Source organism: Rhamphochromis sp. 'chilingali' (genome assembly GCF_963969265.1).
Source record: "Rhamphochromis sp. 'chilingali' genome assembly, chromosome: 22".
NCBI classification, from domain to species: Eukaryota; Metazoa; Chordata; class Actinopteri; order Cichliformes; family Cichlidae; genus Rhamphochromis; species Rhamphochromis sp. 'chilingali'.
Window position 1 is genome coordinate 26199581 of NC_137950.1, and position 18369 is coordinate 26217949.

The following is an 18369-nucleotide window of genomic DNA, read 5'->3' on the forward strand; positions in this document are numbered from 1 at the left end:
CTGTTGTGTTGTCCTGATAGATCATCAGATTTCGCTGTTATTGACTATCTTGTGCTCATTTCTTGCCGTCCAGAACTGCAAATAAAAACGACTTGTGATTTCATATATACTTATGGACACAGCAAGAATTAATTTAACTCTTTAACAGATCTTTTTAAACTATAGACAGTATACAAGTAGCTACCGTAACATTGCCCATTGGTTTGTGACGCCCCATTTCTAATCCTTGGGACAAACAATTTCAACGTTGCCATCTTTGTATTTTAACTGGCTATGAAACTACACACTCATTGGCTAATGGCTTGCCAATCAGCAAGTCATCAACCAATGGGCATGGCCTAGATAATCGGACAAAAAATTTACATAACGGACAAGTGTAATGACCAAGGCCTTAAACTCGTCATGATTTCTAAAGGACTGCAAGTTGTTTTTGGAGCCACGGTATCCCAGCCGGTGGCTACTAAAAGAATTGGAGGTTTAAGGCACTTCTGCTTCATTTTTCAGACCCAGAAGTTACGTCCATCTTTAGAAGCTGTAGTGTAATCCAAAAGATATGCATCAGATTTATGACATAAATAGCTCAGTTGTTGGCAGTCAGACTACAATAAGAAGAAAATACACATAAATATAACATTCCTAACAACAGATTCAGGTGGCACTAGGATGTCAGAGCGCATCGGGACAACAATAGTTTCCAAGGAGAACACATAATGAAGTATACTTCAGACTACAAAACCAAGCTGATTTTGTCACTGTGCATGTGAACAGAATTTTAGCACCAACAGAAGCTAATAACACATGAGTTAGCCACAAGATTGTTAGCCAGAAAATTGTGCTTAGGCTCCAGCGTTCCATGTATGAGCTTAGGAGAAGAGAGAGGATTGGGTTGAAAAGTGCCCCTTTCCAAAATGAAACCTGCATGCTCACATTTGGCACCTAACAGTATCTAGTGCATTTAATAGTGATGCCAAGAGGTTCTGGCATTGTCGCTCATGTCTGGGACACCAGTGACAGAAACCGAACAACACAACGTGACTGTTAACAAAGACTTACCTACTTTAATATAAACATATAGCAAACGTAGTACTCACCTGAAGTTATGTCTGAGTCCATTTAATACACATGATATGTACACTCTTAAATTAGATCTGTTTTTGTCTGTGCCAACCTTTAAGAAAAATATCCGTCTCTTTGGATAAAACGCACTATATAAGAATCATCTAATGAAATCATCTAATGAAGAAATGTGACATGAGAGGTCACATTTTTTCATTAGAATTTTTATTGCTAAAACAACACTGATTATTGCAGATTTGCAGTTGTAAAAACATTTCTGTCGCGGTTAAAAGAAACCAATCGCTGTCTCACAAATATTTCCATTTTAATGGTATTCAGTGTTATTCTCCCTCTGCTCCCTTTTTTTGTACAAACTGTTTATCTTTCCTCCTGCTATATGAGACACCATGTGCAAAGATATGATATTATAGTGACGCAGTGTTTGCCAGAGTAAACTGCCTCAGACTTGACAGCATGATGTCAACACAGTATACATCACGGAGCCTTAATATCTTCCCAGCTTAAACACTACTGTCCAGGCAGTTGGCAGGTGATGGGCACTGCTTGATCAAACAGGCATTTTTGTCCACGCGTGCATTTTACTCAGTGTTTTTTTGTGTGTGTGTGTGTATGTGCGTGCCTGTGCTCGTGGGAGTGCTTTTGGATCATCCCGTTAGACCAGCGAGGAAAAGAGCCGTAGATTGGCTGAGGCTTTATTCCCCTCTCTCTTGAAACACAAGGAAAATAGCACCGTGGAGGAAGGGAGCAGATGAAAATAGCTCAGTGGGCAATCGCTGACTCACAAGGCAATGCTGGGAGTCAGGAAGGCATCCATTCCAGTATACATCAAATCAACTAGCTGTTGTGTAACTCCTCTAGTACCAGTAAATCAAACCGCTGTTGCTACGTCTAGTATGACTTTTGTGCATTTGTGCCCTTTGTAGCGGAATTAAAAGAGGATAGTGACATCACAGGCGCCATTTATCACTTTTGACAGCCCAGCCCGGAGTCTTCGGGGCAGGGGAGGGAGGCCAGCGTGGTCAGCTAGCTACTCAGCTCATTCATCATGCCACTCAAGGAGTCTAGGCTGTCAGAGCTCATGTTTTTTTTAAGTACTGTGAAATGGAACAAGACAGCAAACCCAACTCATATGCAAATCATACTCTGATTAACATATCAGCTACAGTACATGCACTGGTTACTCATGCACCTGTGAGGGACTTCTCACCAAAAATTAAATGCAAAAGGCCGAGGTAATGAAGGCCAAAGGGTTCACGAGATTACGTGTGCTTTACTGTTTTGCTAATAATCACAGTTTTGTACATGTAAGCATCATATCCTGGTTAAGCCTGGAGAAAAAGATACAAATCCGACTTCAGAAAAGTGTATTTATATTGCTGTGAGTGGCTAATTGAACTCAGGAGATACAGAGAACTTGGGAGGCGGAATAGGCTGAAAACACCAGGCTGTCTTCTGAAAACATTTTATCACCACAGGTGTTTGTTTGCTTTGTTAAAGAATATCCGCAAAAGCAATTCACTGCAAATTTCTGGCCCTAGCCGACTGCTGCTTAACCTCCAGACCCACAGCAATCTAAATGTTCCCAACAGAAATGCCCTTCATAAATTAAAATGTTGACACGTTATTCCGTGCAGGGAGAGCGGCAGCATTAACTTCTCAGACGTTTTTTGTTGAGTGGGATGTGATGATTGATGTGTCCCACCCTTCCCTTCTTTGTGACTGGAGAGCTAAGTGAAAAGAGACAACGAGGAGCACGGCGTTTTATCCAGAGATGAACCTTGAGTGCCATAAATCACAGCGAAAAAAAAAGGGAAATAAAAGACAAGAACAAGGGCAGTGTTTGCTTCATAGACTTACATTATATAATACAGAATATTAAATGAAAAATATAAGTAACGAAGACCCAAAATCACAATATTAAAAACAATGCAGAAGTCATATTAAAACACTGTGTAGTTATCTTGCAGGCAATAACAAAGCAGGCACACAAAAGGAAAAAAAAAAAAAGCACAAAAGTAAGCTGTTATTTTTAAATGGAAGTGATGGAAAGATTTTAAACAGGCTCAAAGAAACACTGATCCATCTCAGCCCTCCAGAGACCCAAAGTCTGGGTGAACACTGAAAGCTAAGTGCCATTAAAAACACATACATGGATGGGCTCAGCGGTTCAGAAATATTTGGGAACCAGTGCAGTGGATTGTTTTGAAGTCTTTATCTGTTGGCAACACTACGGAGTCTAATCATATTCAAATAGGGTGCTTTTATGCTGAAATATGTTTGATTTTACAGAAGAAGAAGAAAAAAATCTTTCGAACTCATGATCTAAAGCTGTGCTCTGACTTATCTAAAAACCGTCTACGGCTTGCTTTCTCTTTATTTCATTTCTCTGTTTCTTTGTTTTGTACCTTCAAAACCTTCTGATTGCAGACAAATGATTTGTTCAAGCTAAAACACGTTAAGATCTCTGTGTCTTTCCCTCACCTTGTTATCCAGAGCAAATTTGCATCTCTTTGTGTCCGCTGCACTGACCTGATATGCGGTCACGCTGCTTCTCGAGTTTGCTTCCCTTCTGTCAGAATGGGGCAGTGAATAATCAGGTAGCTCTGTGTGTACTGGCATTTCTTTTGTGGGGGGCAGCTTATGCGTAAGCACACCCGATGTGATATTGTGGCTAACTGGATCATTGCACCTACAGTACATCTGAACTCCTAAGACACAGTAAGCCATCTCTAAATTTCACGTGCCCCTCAGTCATCCTCCCGTGTCTCTCGGTACCCACTGTGCTTTTGAATATTTTACATTGTGTGTGCCAGCAGTCCGACTGCTCTCGATAGAAAACTGCTTTGTTCTTTTTTGTTTGTTGCGAGTAGCTGAGTGCTTGATGTTTTTTGGATTGCTGCTGTAGCACCGAGAGGCGACCCCAGCCAGAGTTATGAAATGTTTCTTTTTTAATTACTTTATTTTTGGATGGTGCATTTAATTGAATGGAAACAATCTGGCAGTTTAATAATTAATAAGCAAATATCTGTCTCTGTGTGCCCTCAGCTTGAAGCTCTGAGTGATGCAATCTCTGTTTGGAGGCGGAGGGGAGCTGGGGCTGCTCGGTGGAGGCGGCGACGCAGGAGGCCTGAAGGAGGATGGCTGTGGCAGCGTCGCGTGGCGGTCTTCGCCGCTGCCCCATGATGAAGTCTACTCAACCTCCCACTTCGCCCTTATCACCGCCTATCAGGACATCAAGACCAGGCTGGCCTGCCTGGAGCGGGAGAACACCAGTATCAAGAGGAAGCTGAAGATCTACGAGATCAAGGTGAAGAGTTTTTCACTCCTAATGTCAAACATTACAGCAAACTCAGACTCGCACAGTTGTTTTTGACCTTGTTGGTATCAGACAGAAAAACTGCAGTACTGGAGAGGATGAGGCTAATGTGTTTTTTTTTTTTTATTTTATTTACTGAAAGTTGCTCAAAAGGGGAGACTGCTGTCCACTCACCTTCCATTTTATTGAAGTAGTGAGATTGTGCACAAAAAAGATGAAAGAGGGAGCTTTCATGCTCTGTGATTGGTCGGCTTTGATCCTTGGCTAGCTGGAGAATGAACATTAACCTGAAAGGAGGGAATTATTCTGTGATATATGGCACAGAAGCCAAAATTTTTTTCCTTTAAATGATACTAAATGACATTTGTAAACATGTATCAGAGCCTGAAATTAATTCCAAATATTTGTCTGTATGCACTGACCCTAGAAGGTTATATCGATCCAGATTAGTCTGTGATCATTTCTTGAGGACATCAACATAATGTCAGTTTGATATGTATTTTGCTTTTTCTTTTATTTGTAAGGAGTCCTTCCGAAGGTTTTTGGATCGAGATTCAACTTAAATCCAAAAGTTAAAGGCTTAAAGCCAAGAATGAAGCAGTTTTGTGCAACTTTTACGTAATCCCGGACTAAATCCACTCAAGTTACTCAACTAGCAGAGGTGTCAAAAAAATCACAGGAGACCAGACGAGCTGAAGACCTCAGGAGTTTGTCTCACATCTCAACAAACTTAGTGAGATATTAAACTCATATGCATACTCGGATACTTTTTTAGGTGCAAATGTTCAGCTGCACGTTCACGCTTCCAGTGGTGTCTTTATTAACTCAGGCTTTCTGCTTCAGGCTGTGTTTCATACATCATTTCACTTTTTGCATACAAAATGGACGTCAGTCAGAGGAGCATTTCATCGGGAGCTAAAAGGAAACTATGGCTACAAATAAGGCATGAAAGCAATGCTGGCAGAAAACAGTCAATTTTGTGTATTTTTAAGTTTATATTTTTAATTCCCCACTCAATACGCTCTCGGTGCTGGCATTTACTTCTAAGGTGACAGCTTGCATTAGAGTTGTTAAATTTGATATGTTTAAACTTCACAAGCAAGAAAGATGTGGAAATCACACATTTATTTTTATTGACTGCGTTTTCTTTGATAGGTTACAGTAATCGAATTGATTCTCGTATCTGTGTTCTGTTCGATGAGTTGCATAAAACACACTCTGCAGTAAATCTGAACCGAGAATAAAAGCATATTTATGCATATTTATTCATGCATTTTCTGTGCCACCAAGTAAAGGCATGTAAATTCCCCGTGTCAACGTGACGCAAATAGTGTGTGCTGCAAGGCTTCGTTGAATAACATCACTAACGTATGGCTTTACAGGTTTGCATATAAAACATATCCCATGCCTCAGTTTAAGTGCTCGCTGTCACTGACAAAACTGGGTTGATTAAGTGCATGAATGTACACTATTAGCACTGAAATCTACTGGGATTCAGCAGAAGGGTTGTGACAAAGAGTTCAAGCAAAAACGTCTTAGTTTCCAAAGATAACGTCAGCGACAGTAAATATTTCTGCACAGCTGGACCTGCAACTTTGTCGGTGGATATCAAAGCAGTTCTTGGTTGGGTGAGAAAGCTGGTGAGGCAGAAATCCACCTCGCAGCAGTGGTTGGACCAGCACGTTGATTTAACGGGGAAAGGGAAGGCAAATGAGCGTAAAGAAATAGCGTGGGAGGACAGAAAATGAGGAAAAATGGGAAAAGAAGTGGAAAGAAGGAGCAACATGGGCGGAATCATGCGTTGATAAACACGGAGAGAGGGTGAGAAATGAAGGAGTGAAGGGAGATAATGATGTACGGAGCAAGGGAGAGCTAAATGGTTCAAATTAAGAACACAGAAGGATTGGAGAAAAATCACTCCTACATTGTGATCATCATTAGTCTGTGGTCTACTTATTCTAGAAATAATATGGCTATGAAGTAGTGATGTATCTGAATTTCCCTCAGCCTTCACTGCCTAATTCTCCTTCAGGTACACAAGGACTTTTAATAAGCTGTACTGCTTACAGTATTGGAGAGCATCATTAACAGTGTAGCTCTTGTTCTGCTGCATGTGAACAGAGAACAAAATGTTTTAAATGACTGAAAAATTGTGAAAGAGGCTGCTGTGATAATGAAGACAGTTCCAAAAAGATGCAAGCTGTTGCAGTATTACGAGCTACCGGGGAGAATTTTAAGCTTCAGCTATGTTTGAGTTGACTGTTTGTGAAAGAAACAGTCAACCAGAACGACTCCAACCCCATATCACGACAAAGGGTGCAACAGACATGCCGGTTAACCGTGCCCGTAAAATGGGCACACGTGCAGATGTTGCATTTCCAGCAGGGGGAGATAATACATTTAAAGCCAAGAAGGCGGTAGTGAGCAAAAAAGTGCATTCCCGGGTCCTAAGTTACCAGAAACAATTAAGCTAGGCGGTTAATATGTATTTACATGTAAATGTGGTAATAATGTCTGTTTCCCACGATTACTTCTGATTGTGTGTATATTACACATTTTGCCGTGATACCAGGTTGAAGAGTCAGGGTGAGATTCTGAATGAATTTTGTTGGCTTTTCTATGATTTATTGTTTGCAAGAGATAAAACATGTGCTGGAAATGCATGAGAGGGGTGGCAGGTATGGAGAAGTAAGACCGAAGTCCTGCATCATTCTAGTGAGCAGCTGTTGTTCGAGGCTTCAGGCCGCCACATTGCTGTTGACTTACTCTCAAACTGTGGTTTGTTCAGGGCCCTCTCCCAGAGACAGATGTTGATTTTGGAAGAGCAGGTGCAGATGTTTGCTGTTTGGAGTAGAAGCTGTCACACCTGTGCCTATGTAAATAGAACATGTGCCTTTTTTCAGCTTTGAATATTTAAGCATCCCCCTCCGGAGCAGACAAGTGAAGCTAATGTGGAAGTGCCAAAAATTCTTATAATGGACACTTGAGGGAAGTCAGTTTCCACAGACTCCCGTGTTAAAATGCCTGGTTTTACAGCATGATGACTCCAATTTTGAAACTCCATCAATATGTATGGAGGGCAGGAGAGAGGTGAGAGTCTACAGCCATCTGTGAAACATGGTGGAGGATCTGTCATAAAGTACCATTAGACTTTGAGTTCAGATCCACCATTCAGTGCCATCTGAAGAGCATCTGACTCCTAAACAATACATTAATGCATTTAATGTTTTATCCACATAGGTCCGCTTGGGACAATCGTGTGCCTGCTTTCTGCTTTATATGCTGTATTTCTATGTATGTTTGCACATGCAGCAAAGTATACACTGGGGAATATGATTATCTGTTTGGTATCAGGTGTTGCAGAAAATTGGAATGAACAAGAACCAAGCATTACTAAAGAAAGGAGGAAGTAACAGAGCGGAAACCAAAAACCATGGCACGAATACTGTTTAACACCTGATCCAGCTGTTATCCAGCTGTTATCAGTTACAAATGGAAGACATTTTAGTAGTCCTAAGTGTAGCTCAAGGTTCCTCAGCACAGCTGCTGCAGTGATACAAATGGAAGTGGGTTTTTTTTTTGTTGCTTTGTTCATGGGTAAATCAAGGTTGTTGTCGGCGTTCCTGATGCTCAGCGGCGTGAGAATACTTGATGCCCTCTGGGATTGCCCACGTTGGGAACATTTACTGTTAAACTGAGCAGAGAGAGGTGTTGCACTAAATGGAAAAGGGTTGTTTGCTCCTCGAACAGACATTGCATCAGCAAAACAATGACTTCACACAGAAAATGAATAGCCCTCTGAGCCTATGGTAGGCACTTTAAATGTAAATGTGTTCATTTAGGTTGAACGACACACGCAGTTATATAACGTGTATGTTTCTATCAAAGCATTCTGGTAACTACAGGAGTTCAGGACCATGACCGCCGACACTAGAAAACAATAGTAAATGTAATAAAGTCCATTAACTCCTTTTCTAAAGTTATGATGATGTAATAAATCACACCGGCATAAATTCAGCTACATATAATGAAATTATTCCAGCATATTTTAAATGTAAGCGATGTATTTGCTAAAATGCCGGTTCTCTGCCATCCTTTATTATTTCCTTGCCTGTGTCTTAGTAATAAAACTAGCAATTTCTATGTTTTTCAGATTGTCAACAAATCACATCCAAAGACAAATCAGCACTGATCCAACTAGAAGTATTGTGCCTGATTCTGCTGTTCTTAAAGAGCTCCATTGTTGTCAGAATTTATTACTAACACATCAGTGAGCCTCGCTGTTGCACTGGGTGACATATTCCTTCATTACCATGAGCACACTCTGCAGTTTATTTCGAGTCAGTCTCGCATACACGATTCTGAGAGTTGAAATACTCATTATAGCACCAAATGTGTATTAATGCAACGGTGAAAATAGTGCCAATCACTAGCAATTTACTCCTGCTTGAATTATGCTTACTAAAACCTGCAATAAACAGGTGTTTTAAATAATTATTGTGCTTTTCTTTTAAATGAAACTAGATGTTTGTCGCTCATTTTTTAAAATAGCTCTTTAGTAGAAGTGCGTGGGAAATTGTGGGCTTCACAGTGGTTAAGTACGAGAGCACTTGGACAGACTGAGCGTGGTGGCTTTTGATCTTTCTGACAGACATAAAAATATAGGAAATTGATGGTTTTAAGTTTAAAAAAAAAAAGACTTTTTTGGAGCTAAAAGTGACCATATGAGACACAGAATGTGAAAACCTACTTTTATCCAAGAAGCAGATGTCATTAATCTGTCTTTGTTTATTTTTTATACATTTTTTACCTTGTAGATGTCAATCTGTGTCCATTTGTTAAATTACTGTATTGTTATAATGATAGAAACAGATAAATAGTCACTTGTAGCCTGCTCATAAATGATTAAACCTCTGATAAAGAAACTGTCAATTGTAGTCCACACAGTGTTAACGCCACAGGCTAAAGACTAACAAGCCACCTGCATCACTAATGGGGCAAATTTCAGTGGTTAACTGACCACCTCAGAGGTGTGTGTGGGTTTTCCCTCATACCCGAGAGGTTTACTGGATGTGGAATTGACACAAAACAATGTATTATTTGTAGTTTATGCATAACAAAGTGTTCAATTAACTACATTTTTAGGTTTTTAGAGATATTTGAAGACATTGAAGGTGAGATATCAAACCCCAACAATCAGACAATACCCTATGTGCAAGCACTTGGCGACTGTGGGAAGGAAAAACTCCTTTTTAACAAGAAGAATCGTCTGGCAGAACCAGGCAGCCATCTGTAAGGACAGGAGACTGGTTAATAAGCAACAGGCCCTCAAAACAGGAATAAAACCTTCTTGGACCTGCAGTTTGTTCAATCATGTTAGGTGAAGCCTAATAGAAAGCTAGTAGGGCATGCTTTTCAAAGCTGCCACTCTAACGATGTGTAACTTTAACTTTTTACGGAAGTTGAATTTATATTATAATTGGATTTATAAATAAATTCACATCCTCAGAAGTTGTTATCAAGAAGAAAGTTAGCAACAGAGATGAAAACTTTGTTTTTAGGCTGTAAACTTGTTTGTTGTTGTTATAAAGCTGGGCACTTTAACTTGGGAGTCTATGGGGACTGACTTGCTTTCCGAGTCACCATCTAGTGCCTATTTGAGGAACTGCAGTGTTTCTGATTTAGGCACCGGCTGCTGTTTGCATTCATCTGAGGGATCTTAAATGACATTTTTTGAAAGGGTGATTTTTAAAAAGCGCTTCATCATTCTCCAACGTTTTGCCGCAAAACACGAGAAGATGGACAAACTTAGAGATGGATAGGCTGACCGACAAAGCTTAGTAATAGGCCCTCCCCAGATTTCACCGTGTGGGACGAAATTAGGAAATATGACTGGAACAACTTGACATGGAAATTCATTAATTAGTTTAAAAGCTCTGAAAAATACCCCCCTACTCCCCAATCCTATGAGTGATATCTGGGCCAAACAGAAGCTGCAGCTGATGTAAGATGAATCATTAATGATCACAGTGTGGACTCATGAAAAATTGCAGAATACAGCAGCAAAAACAAAAATCAAAACCAAGCAAACAAAAAATATAAACAAGCTCAATGTACTTTTGTCTTGTTTACTTTTCCTCTGCAGTTCCCCATGATCAATGAGTTTGGTGAGGACACTAACTCCTACTGCTCATTTGAGAGCAAAGAGACGGCGATGCTGCACTCAGAAAACGGCAGCCTGCAGCAGAGAGTCAACGCCCTGACCCACGAGGTAAGAGAACAGACAAGACACAGGATTTTTATGCTGGTGCTCTATTTTGGTGGCGCGGCATAACCGGGTCTAAACCTGGCTACAGATGTGCTTATCGTGTAAACCTTCAGAAAACAAATGCTAAAGAAGGCGCGCCTTTTTACAAACACACAGGCATCACACATTTTTAAATTAGTGCACGCATAATGTGTGCACGCTGCACACAAGCACTAATTGTGGACTTTATGTGCTCCCGCTGTCCAAAACCTTGATGAATGGCTGTGCCCGAAATGTGCTCGGACTACTTGTTTCTCCTCACTTGTAACTCTCCTGTTTCAAAGTCTGTGAGAACAAGAGCGTGGGGAAATACAAGTGAGAAACGACTGACACAGGAAGGCCGTGGTAAAACTGGTAGCAGCAGCGGTAAAAAGAACTACACAGCAGAACAAAGGGAAGGAAATGGTTTATGGGAGCAGCATAAACGATTAGCGTGGGACATACAAGGTCATGGGGCGCTGATACCATGCAGTCAGAGTGATTAAAAGGCTCATGGCTGCAGGAGCATGCTCTGTTGGTACAAGACCCTGACCACAACCACCTATGCATGCTGACAGGCACAAACCTTATATTTTCAATGAAGTGGTGACCTCCAATAATCAAAGGCAGGTAGAGAAAATCGAATTACTGTACAGCCTATAAATTTACAGTTTCATGTATCATCACACAATCATGTGAACACTCGCTTTGGGAACATAATGATGCTTTCTTATGCTTTTTTCATTTTTTCTGCCCCCGTTTTGCGTATAATAATATTTTTCAGCTATTTCCTCAGTGAACCCTCATACGCACGCTCTGAGACACATCAGGGGTTTTTTCAAACTCCTACAAAATCTTTTCTTTTTATTTCACCTTTGCTTTGATGTGAGGAATTTTTTGTCCTTTACCTCTGAAACCAAATATACATAACTGTACTTTCATCACAAGGTCTGTAATTTCTGTGTTGGTGTTCCTAATTTTTTGTTTCTGACTTAGTCTATTTTTATTTGAACTTTCACCCCTTCCTAAACATAAATAAGCAGTTTTAGTGTCAAAGCAAAATGAAAAGCTATATCTGAAAATATACATTTTATGCTTTTGCCATTTTTGGTTTCATATGGGACACAGGCCCGAGTCTCTGGGTTAAAGTCCTGTGTTTGATCCTTTGACTTAGTTTAAGTGGACTTTAATAAAATGTCACTTTCGTCCACTATAAGAAGTGTATTAATGTGTTTTGCAGACAACAAATCATAATGCGTGTCCATTTTCTATGATTATTTGGGCTTCTCTTGCAGGATCCGGGCACCTTGCAGTTGCTAACCTGCATTAGTGGATGGCACAGTTAGCCTGTGCAGTGATTTCCATGACAGAAGCATGCCTGTTTTTAATACAATGCTGCCTGAGGGCCCAAAGATCACAGGGATCCAATACTGAATGTCAGCCTGCACAGATATTTCTCCAGAAAATCTGAATCTTATTATGCACATCCCATGAACTTCAAAAATACCTGATAGTTTTCTTGTGGTACATTTCAGTTTAGACATTTTAAACATTTTTTCCATATTCTATTGTGAATATAACATAGGTGAGATTTGCAGATCATTGCATTAGGTTTTTAGTTGTTTTACACAGCATCCCAAATCTTTGGAGTTAGGTTTGTTTTTTCTAGAGTTAGAGGTGAGGCCTTCTGTCCTCCAAATCGAGTCATGCAACAGGACAATGATCCCAAGCACAGCAGAAAGACTGAAAAAGGGGAAAGTGTTGCAGGGGCCCAGTCAAAGTTCAGACCTCAACCTCACCGGACTTTAAGAAAGCTGCAAAATAAATGCCTTCAAACCTGAAGCAACACTGCGAAGGAGAGTGGACTGAAACTCTGCCTCAGTGATGTGAGAGACCAACAAAGTCATACTGAAAATAATTACTTTAAGTTATAGCTGCTAAAGGTGCTTCTACATTGTTGTTTTTTTGCCACCAGACTGCAGAGATAACTTATATTTGTGAGTATGTTTGATTTAAGGATGCTGTCCCTTTAAACTGCAACTGTACGGCTCTCCAGGTAACCAGAGTTTTCAGCGTTTTCTCTCGTGATAGCACTGCCTTCAGCTACTGAACAAACCAAACTAACCACAGAAGGCTTCTGCTCTTTAAAGCCACAGCACACCTAAAAAAAACTAACATATATGATCTTCCTCTGGCCCGTAGCGCTCACTCTCTCTTTTTTAAATATCACGGAACCGCATAGCACCACAAAAAGCACGTTTATTAAACAGCTGACAAAAACGTTTTTGAGTTTATGGATGGATTTTTTCTTTTTTCTTTTACTGTACAGTAATACAGTTTTTTATTCCATTTAAGGACTCCACATTCATAACAAAGAAAAAAACAATCTTCCACCTTTTCATCGAGATTCTCAGAGTATTGTATTCTTCCTTTAGCGCTAAGTACTACTAATAACTGCTAACTGATTCTTTTATACTATTAATTACGAAGGGATACCAACTATGGAAAACAAACAATCCCGCCCACAGTATCTACACTGAAGTGCAAATGTAAAACGTGATAATGAATATATCTCCTTATTTTAGGAAACCGTGCGTTTGTGGGCCTCTCAGGACAGAAATCCAGCTCTGGAGTAATTCTGCTCGCCTCCGTCACGATGCTGTTGACAAGCCGCACTCGGAGGTGGGGTGCCCCCGGCCTCTCGGCCTAGGGCTCGGTCACTCAGGCACGGCTGGCTGCCGGCGGAGCTCACGGGCGCGTCACTGCAACTCCCCCTGGCTTCTGCTCCGCGGCTGCTGAGTGAGCCCTCATCTGGGACTCTCCTCAGCTCTTTCTGGGACAGTGGCGCGGCTGCCCCTCTGTTGGTCTTCCTTGGTCTCTTGTGTTCTGGGGGCCTCTGGATGTCTGGAGTTTTGATCTCCTCCATACCTGCTTCACGCCCTGGAGGACGGGGCTGTGGCCCCCCCACACCCTCTAGCAGATCATTACATGAAGGAACCTTTTAAAAAACAAAAAACAAGCGCGTCCATGCTCACAGGTGTACACACGGGTGATCACACCCACAAACTACACCCTTTTTGGCTCCTACCTCAAAGCACACTGTGTTCTGTTGATCTTATGTGCTGCACAATAATGTTTAATATTTAGTATTTACTGTCATATTCCCATATATCATTGTGATGTTGTTTATTCTATTACTCTTGTTCTCTTCTGCTTGTTTTCTTTTTTCTTTCTCAGCAGGTGACCCAGGTGATTGATATATGCATTTTTTTTCTCCTTTTTTTTTCTGCTCATTCTGTTGGTTTTTGTTTTTTGCCCTTCTCCCCCGTCCCTCTTCTCAGCTGTTTCTGTTTCCCTCTTTCTTTCTCCCCTTCTTTCCCCCAGTCAAGTCTGTCCCATGTTCAGTAAGTGAAAATAAACAATAAAAGGTGAATCAAATGGACCATTACGGCAAGGCTGGGATGGTCAATTTGGTAAAGTAAATCCGTTGGGCATCTTTCTTTGCCTTTAGACAACAATTCTGATGGCAAAAGAGCCAAACGGGACAGGCAAAAAAAAAAAAAAAGACAAGCCGCACACGCCTTGGTGCCAGTTTTTTTTTTTTTTTTTTCCCCCCCCAGGCATATGTTACCATAGACACACTGAATAGGCTTCAGTGCTCCACCACACAGCAGTGATATACCTTTGTCCTCTGTTTATCTCACTCCCTTGCTGCTGCTCCCGCTCTCATTTTCTGCGTAGTCCAAAGTGACCATATTTTTCCATATTCTTCAATAAAAGGCTCACTTCTGTGCCTTCATCTGCTTTGAAAATGAACTCATTTCTCTCAATTTGGTGCATGTCACTGCCCTCAGAGCTGTCTGTCTTTATGGCATCCAGTGGCATTCACCCCTCGTATTATGCCACACTGTAAGAAGATTAGATCAGCGACATGTCAAGAAATCCTTCTTTTTAACACATTTGAACATCCTTGTTTTGGAGATGAGGCAAACGCTGAGCTTTCAGGATTTCTGTGCCCCAAATTTGCTTGGTTACACAACAGTTTCTCAACCAACGCATTTGACGCCTCTCAAAATGAAAGCTGTACCCCCGTTTTGTTTGTTCTTTGTGAAGAAGTTTTAAAAGTTGGAATGAAGGGAAAAAAGTAACCCTTTTCCTTTTTACATTTCTTTCTCCTTTTCTGTATCTCGCTTCAGCTCCAGAAGAGAAAGGAGCGAGAGGAACAGCTGGAGGATGTGATCAAGGCTTACGAGAAGATTCACATGGAGAAGAACAACCTCCAGAGGGATCTCGACAAGATGGTCAGAGGCATTATTCAGTTCATTATTTTGCAGTAGCTTTCTTTGCGAGACATATGGCTCATTAAGTTTCGCAGCTTCACGTTCTGGTAATCGGGACCAAATTTAAAAAGTAAAACTCTTCATGGTTGACATCACTAAGACAACAGACAAATTGCAAAATTGAGTAAAGTGTGTGGATGGTGGCGCTGACTTGTGTGTGTAGTTTCATTGTTTTTATGAAAGCTTTTATTTTAAAACTGCAGATGTCTCAGATTCTGGAGTCCTGCATTGATTATGCTCTACTACATCATATACCATACTTCTAAGCTTTTAAAGAATGATCATCCGTGTGTGAAATGCAATGATTAGGATGTTAATCAGCTAACAGTTAATCAGCATCAGTCCCGACAAAAGATGATCCAACAGAACAGATGAGGTTGAGATTTAAACTTAAAGCAGAAGCAGAGTCATTGAAAAACATTAAGATCTGCTGGTGAAGATGACGACAGGAAGGAGGAATGTCTGGAAACCCTTTGTCTGGTTGGGTCTTGTCCACATCTATCCCAGCCCAGTTCCATTTGAGGTCATTGTTTATGAATGGATATAAATTTTAATGAGTTAATAAAAAAGCGAAATTGTTGCCTAACATTTCCCGGTGGTTTTGAGATTAGATTACACTTCAGTAAGTGCGATTCCTAATCGGCTCTTACCTGGATGCAACCAAAGCCGTTCAGAGCTGATTGGATAATGCACCCTGGACGACAGATGAGAAGCAGAAACCTACTGCTACTAAAAATGTACCTTGCAGACAGAATCCGAATAGGAATAGGAGAGCAGACAGACCGACAACAGAAAAATGGGAAGATAGGATTCCGAATAAACAAGGAATAAAATAAGGAGGCAGGTGAATCTAATCAGTGGGACAAAAGTGACAGGAAGTAAAACAAGCTCAGAGTGATGACCAAAATAAAACAAAAAAATACAAGAACAAAGACTTGCAAGGAAATTTGGAAAAAGATTAAACACAAGGAAATATAAAAGAGTGCATCTACAAAATAAAGGTAAGATCCAAAGATGTTGCAAACACCCCAAACCGGACATGAATATATGACTGAATGTGGAACACATGTAGTTACAAAAATAAAACTTTAGTGTTTGCACTCATCTTAAATGAAGACATCTATTTAAACTAATAGCCATCACCAAAAGCAAAATCCAAAAGCTCACTTTACTTTAATACGTAACTGTCCTCAGACATGTTTATGAATTATTATAGTGAGTGATTTGTCCTTGGTGTGAAAAAGTCATTTTTCAAAAGTTCTCCTCTAGCGCTAAACAAAACTGCGTTAAGCTGAAACAAAATCATATTTGAAAAGATTCTATTCAGTGTTTCCCCAAAGAAAATAATCTCATTTTTTAAACACAGCAAATCAAGGTTGATCCAGATCCGCCCGAAGCTGCCAGCTGAACAGATTGGCTGGCTGGTCTTCCCCTAAATGCCCTCTATGCTAATAAACCATCTCATATGATAGTGAAGTCCATCATACAGAGAAGCCTCAGCAGTTTCAGAGGTCTCAGTGATTAAGGGATAAAGTGCACCAAAGATGTTGGAACTGCTTCCTGCCAACAGCTGAGACACTGTCAATGTCACCTGAAGCTGCAGCTCGCTGTTAATTCAGCTCCGTCTACCTGTTGGGCCTCATTGACCTTTATCTTCCATCCTTTCACTCACTTACTAACATAATATACAGAACTGAAAGTAAAGTGAGGATTCAGAAGCATAATACCATTAATAGTTTTTTCACAAGTTAATTTCAAAGGCGTTTTTTGAATCTAGGGATGCTTTTTTTAAAGCATATTAAAGAACGTGTCAGAGTTCTTCTGTGGATTTTGATGTTTTTGGTGTCGAGTTGAGGCCTCTGTGCTGACAACATCCACCGCAGGAGTCATTCTTCTTTATATTTCTAAAGATGCCTCAATGCTAAACACATATTGTTTTATTTACCACCCATGTGCATTGCAAGGAAGTATGCAAATCACTTTTAAAACACATGAACAAACAAAGAAGTCTTCCCTAAGTTCACACAGTCCCTTAGCTCAGCTCCACCCCTGCTTCCCCATTTCTAACCAACTAGTTGATGTCAAAAGAAACAAAAACTAAAATTGTGGCATCAACACAACAGAGGAATTATCTGCAAACATCACTGGGTAATGATACAAATGCAAACAAGTGATAACTAAGATTACCAAAAAAGCAAATGTTTCTTTAATCTCAGCTCTGAAAGGTACTCTGGAAGTGTAATTTAAATGGTGTTTTCTCTATCCATATTTACTATGTAACATTTTTAACCTAAGTAAATAGTTGAATCCCGGTGACTTTAAAGAAAGATTTGAATATGCGTTTGATTACAGACCAGTTTGGTGGAGAAACATGTTGAGCGGATCCTGAGCCTGGAGTCAGCTCTGAGGCAGAGGGACAACTCCCTGCAGAAACTCAACATGCAGCTGCACAGCAAAGACATGCAGTATCTGCAGCTCCATGCTGGCCCAGACGCACACAGTAAGTGATCCAGCAATCTTACTCTCTATATCTTCACTATGCATCTTTATATCTGATTTTGAATAAACCATATGAGCACTGGTGTGCATCAAATGTTTCAATAGAGAGAAATGGCAATATGGTGATCAGTTTCAACCACTCACACCACAAACCAAGGCTGAAATCACGATGCATTTATGAACTCTGACCTAGAGTTTATGGACCCAATTATGGCAATTACAAAACCATCCTGGTATGATTCAGCAAGCTTGTGAAAAACCGTGCTTATAAAGCAGGGAGTGCACTAATTTCTCTCCAAAAGTGCTCAGTGAATGGCTAAGTAGCTCTGGAAAGAATATGCCCCCATAGCTTTCTGAAGTTGGATTAGGATGCTTTGTGCCTGATCATTTATGTAACTCCAGCATTCAAACTCACATAATGTTTTTTGTCTGGGTTGCTGTGCAGAGGTGAGAGGAGCTGGAGTTTCTGTGCTGCTGACCCAACTTCATTGCTGACCCTCAGTTGGTACAAATGTTGAAGCCTGTTGAGGCAAATCATAAAAAATGAAAGCAACTCTCTTAAACAGAAGCAATGTTGATTTGCCTTTTTACTTATAGCATCTGTATTTGAATCAAAGTGTAGCTTATCGTCTAGAAAGGTGCTGAAATATTTATATCGCTCAAGTCACCTTTAAGGACTCCTTTTTATAGCCCCGCCACTGAGTGTAGCCATTCAGAACAACTGCTGATTTTAGTCACGATATATTGTTGCAGTAATTGGGAGAGCAGTGTCACGACAGGACAGAACAGAGTAGAGCAAGAGGCAGTGACAACAGGCCCTGGCCCTGATTAAGTGAGACACAGTAGGTGCT

The 18369-nt window shown here is 40.5% G+C and overlaps 1 protein-coding gene across 1 annotated transcript in view; it reads left to right on the forward strand.

Annotated features, from left to right (window-relative positions):
- tbkbp1 (TBK1 binding protein 1) overlaps positions 1–18369 on the forward strand; it is an 80575-nt gene that overhangs the window by 37188 nt on the left and 25018 nt on the right. Inside the window, exons 3-6 of the mRNA XM_080873875.1 lie at positions 4123–4384; positions 10539–10664; positions 14876–14980; positions 17372–17519. Of these exons, the coding sequence (XP_080730001.1) occupies positions 4139–4384; positions 10539–10664; positions 14876–14980; positions 17372–17519 (625 nt within the window). The 5' untranslated portion in view covers positions 4123–4138. The remainder of the gene's footprint in view (positions 1–4122; positions 4385–10538; positions 10665–14875; positions 14981–17371; positions 17520–18369) is intronic.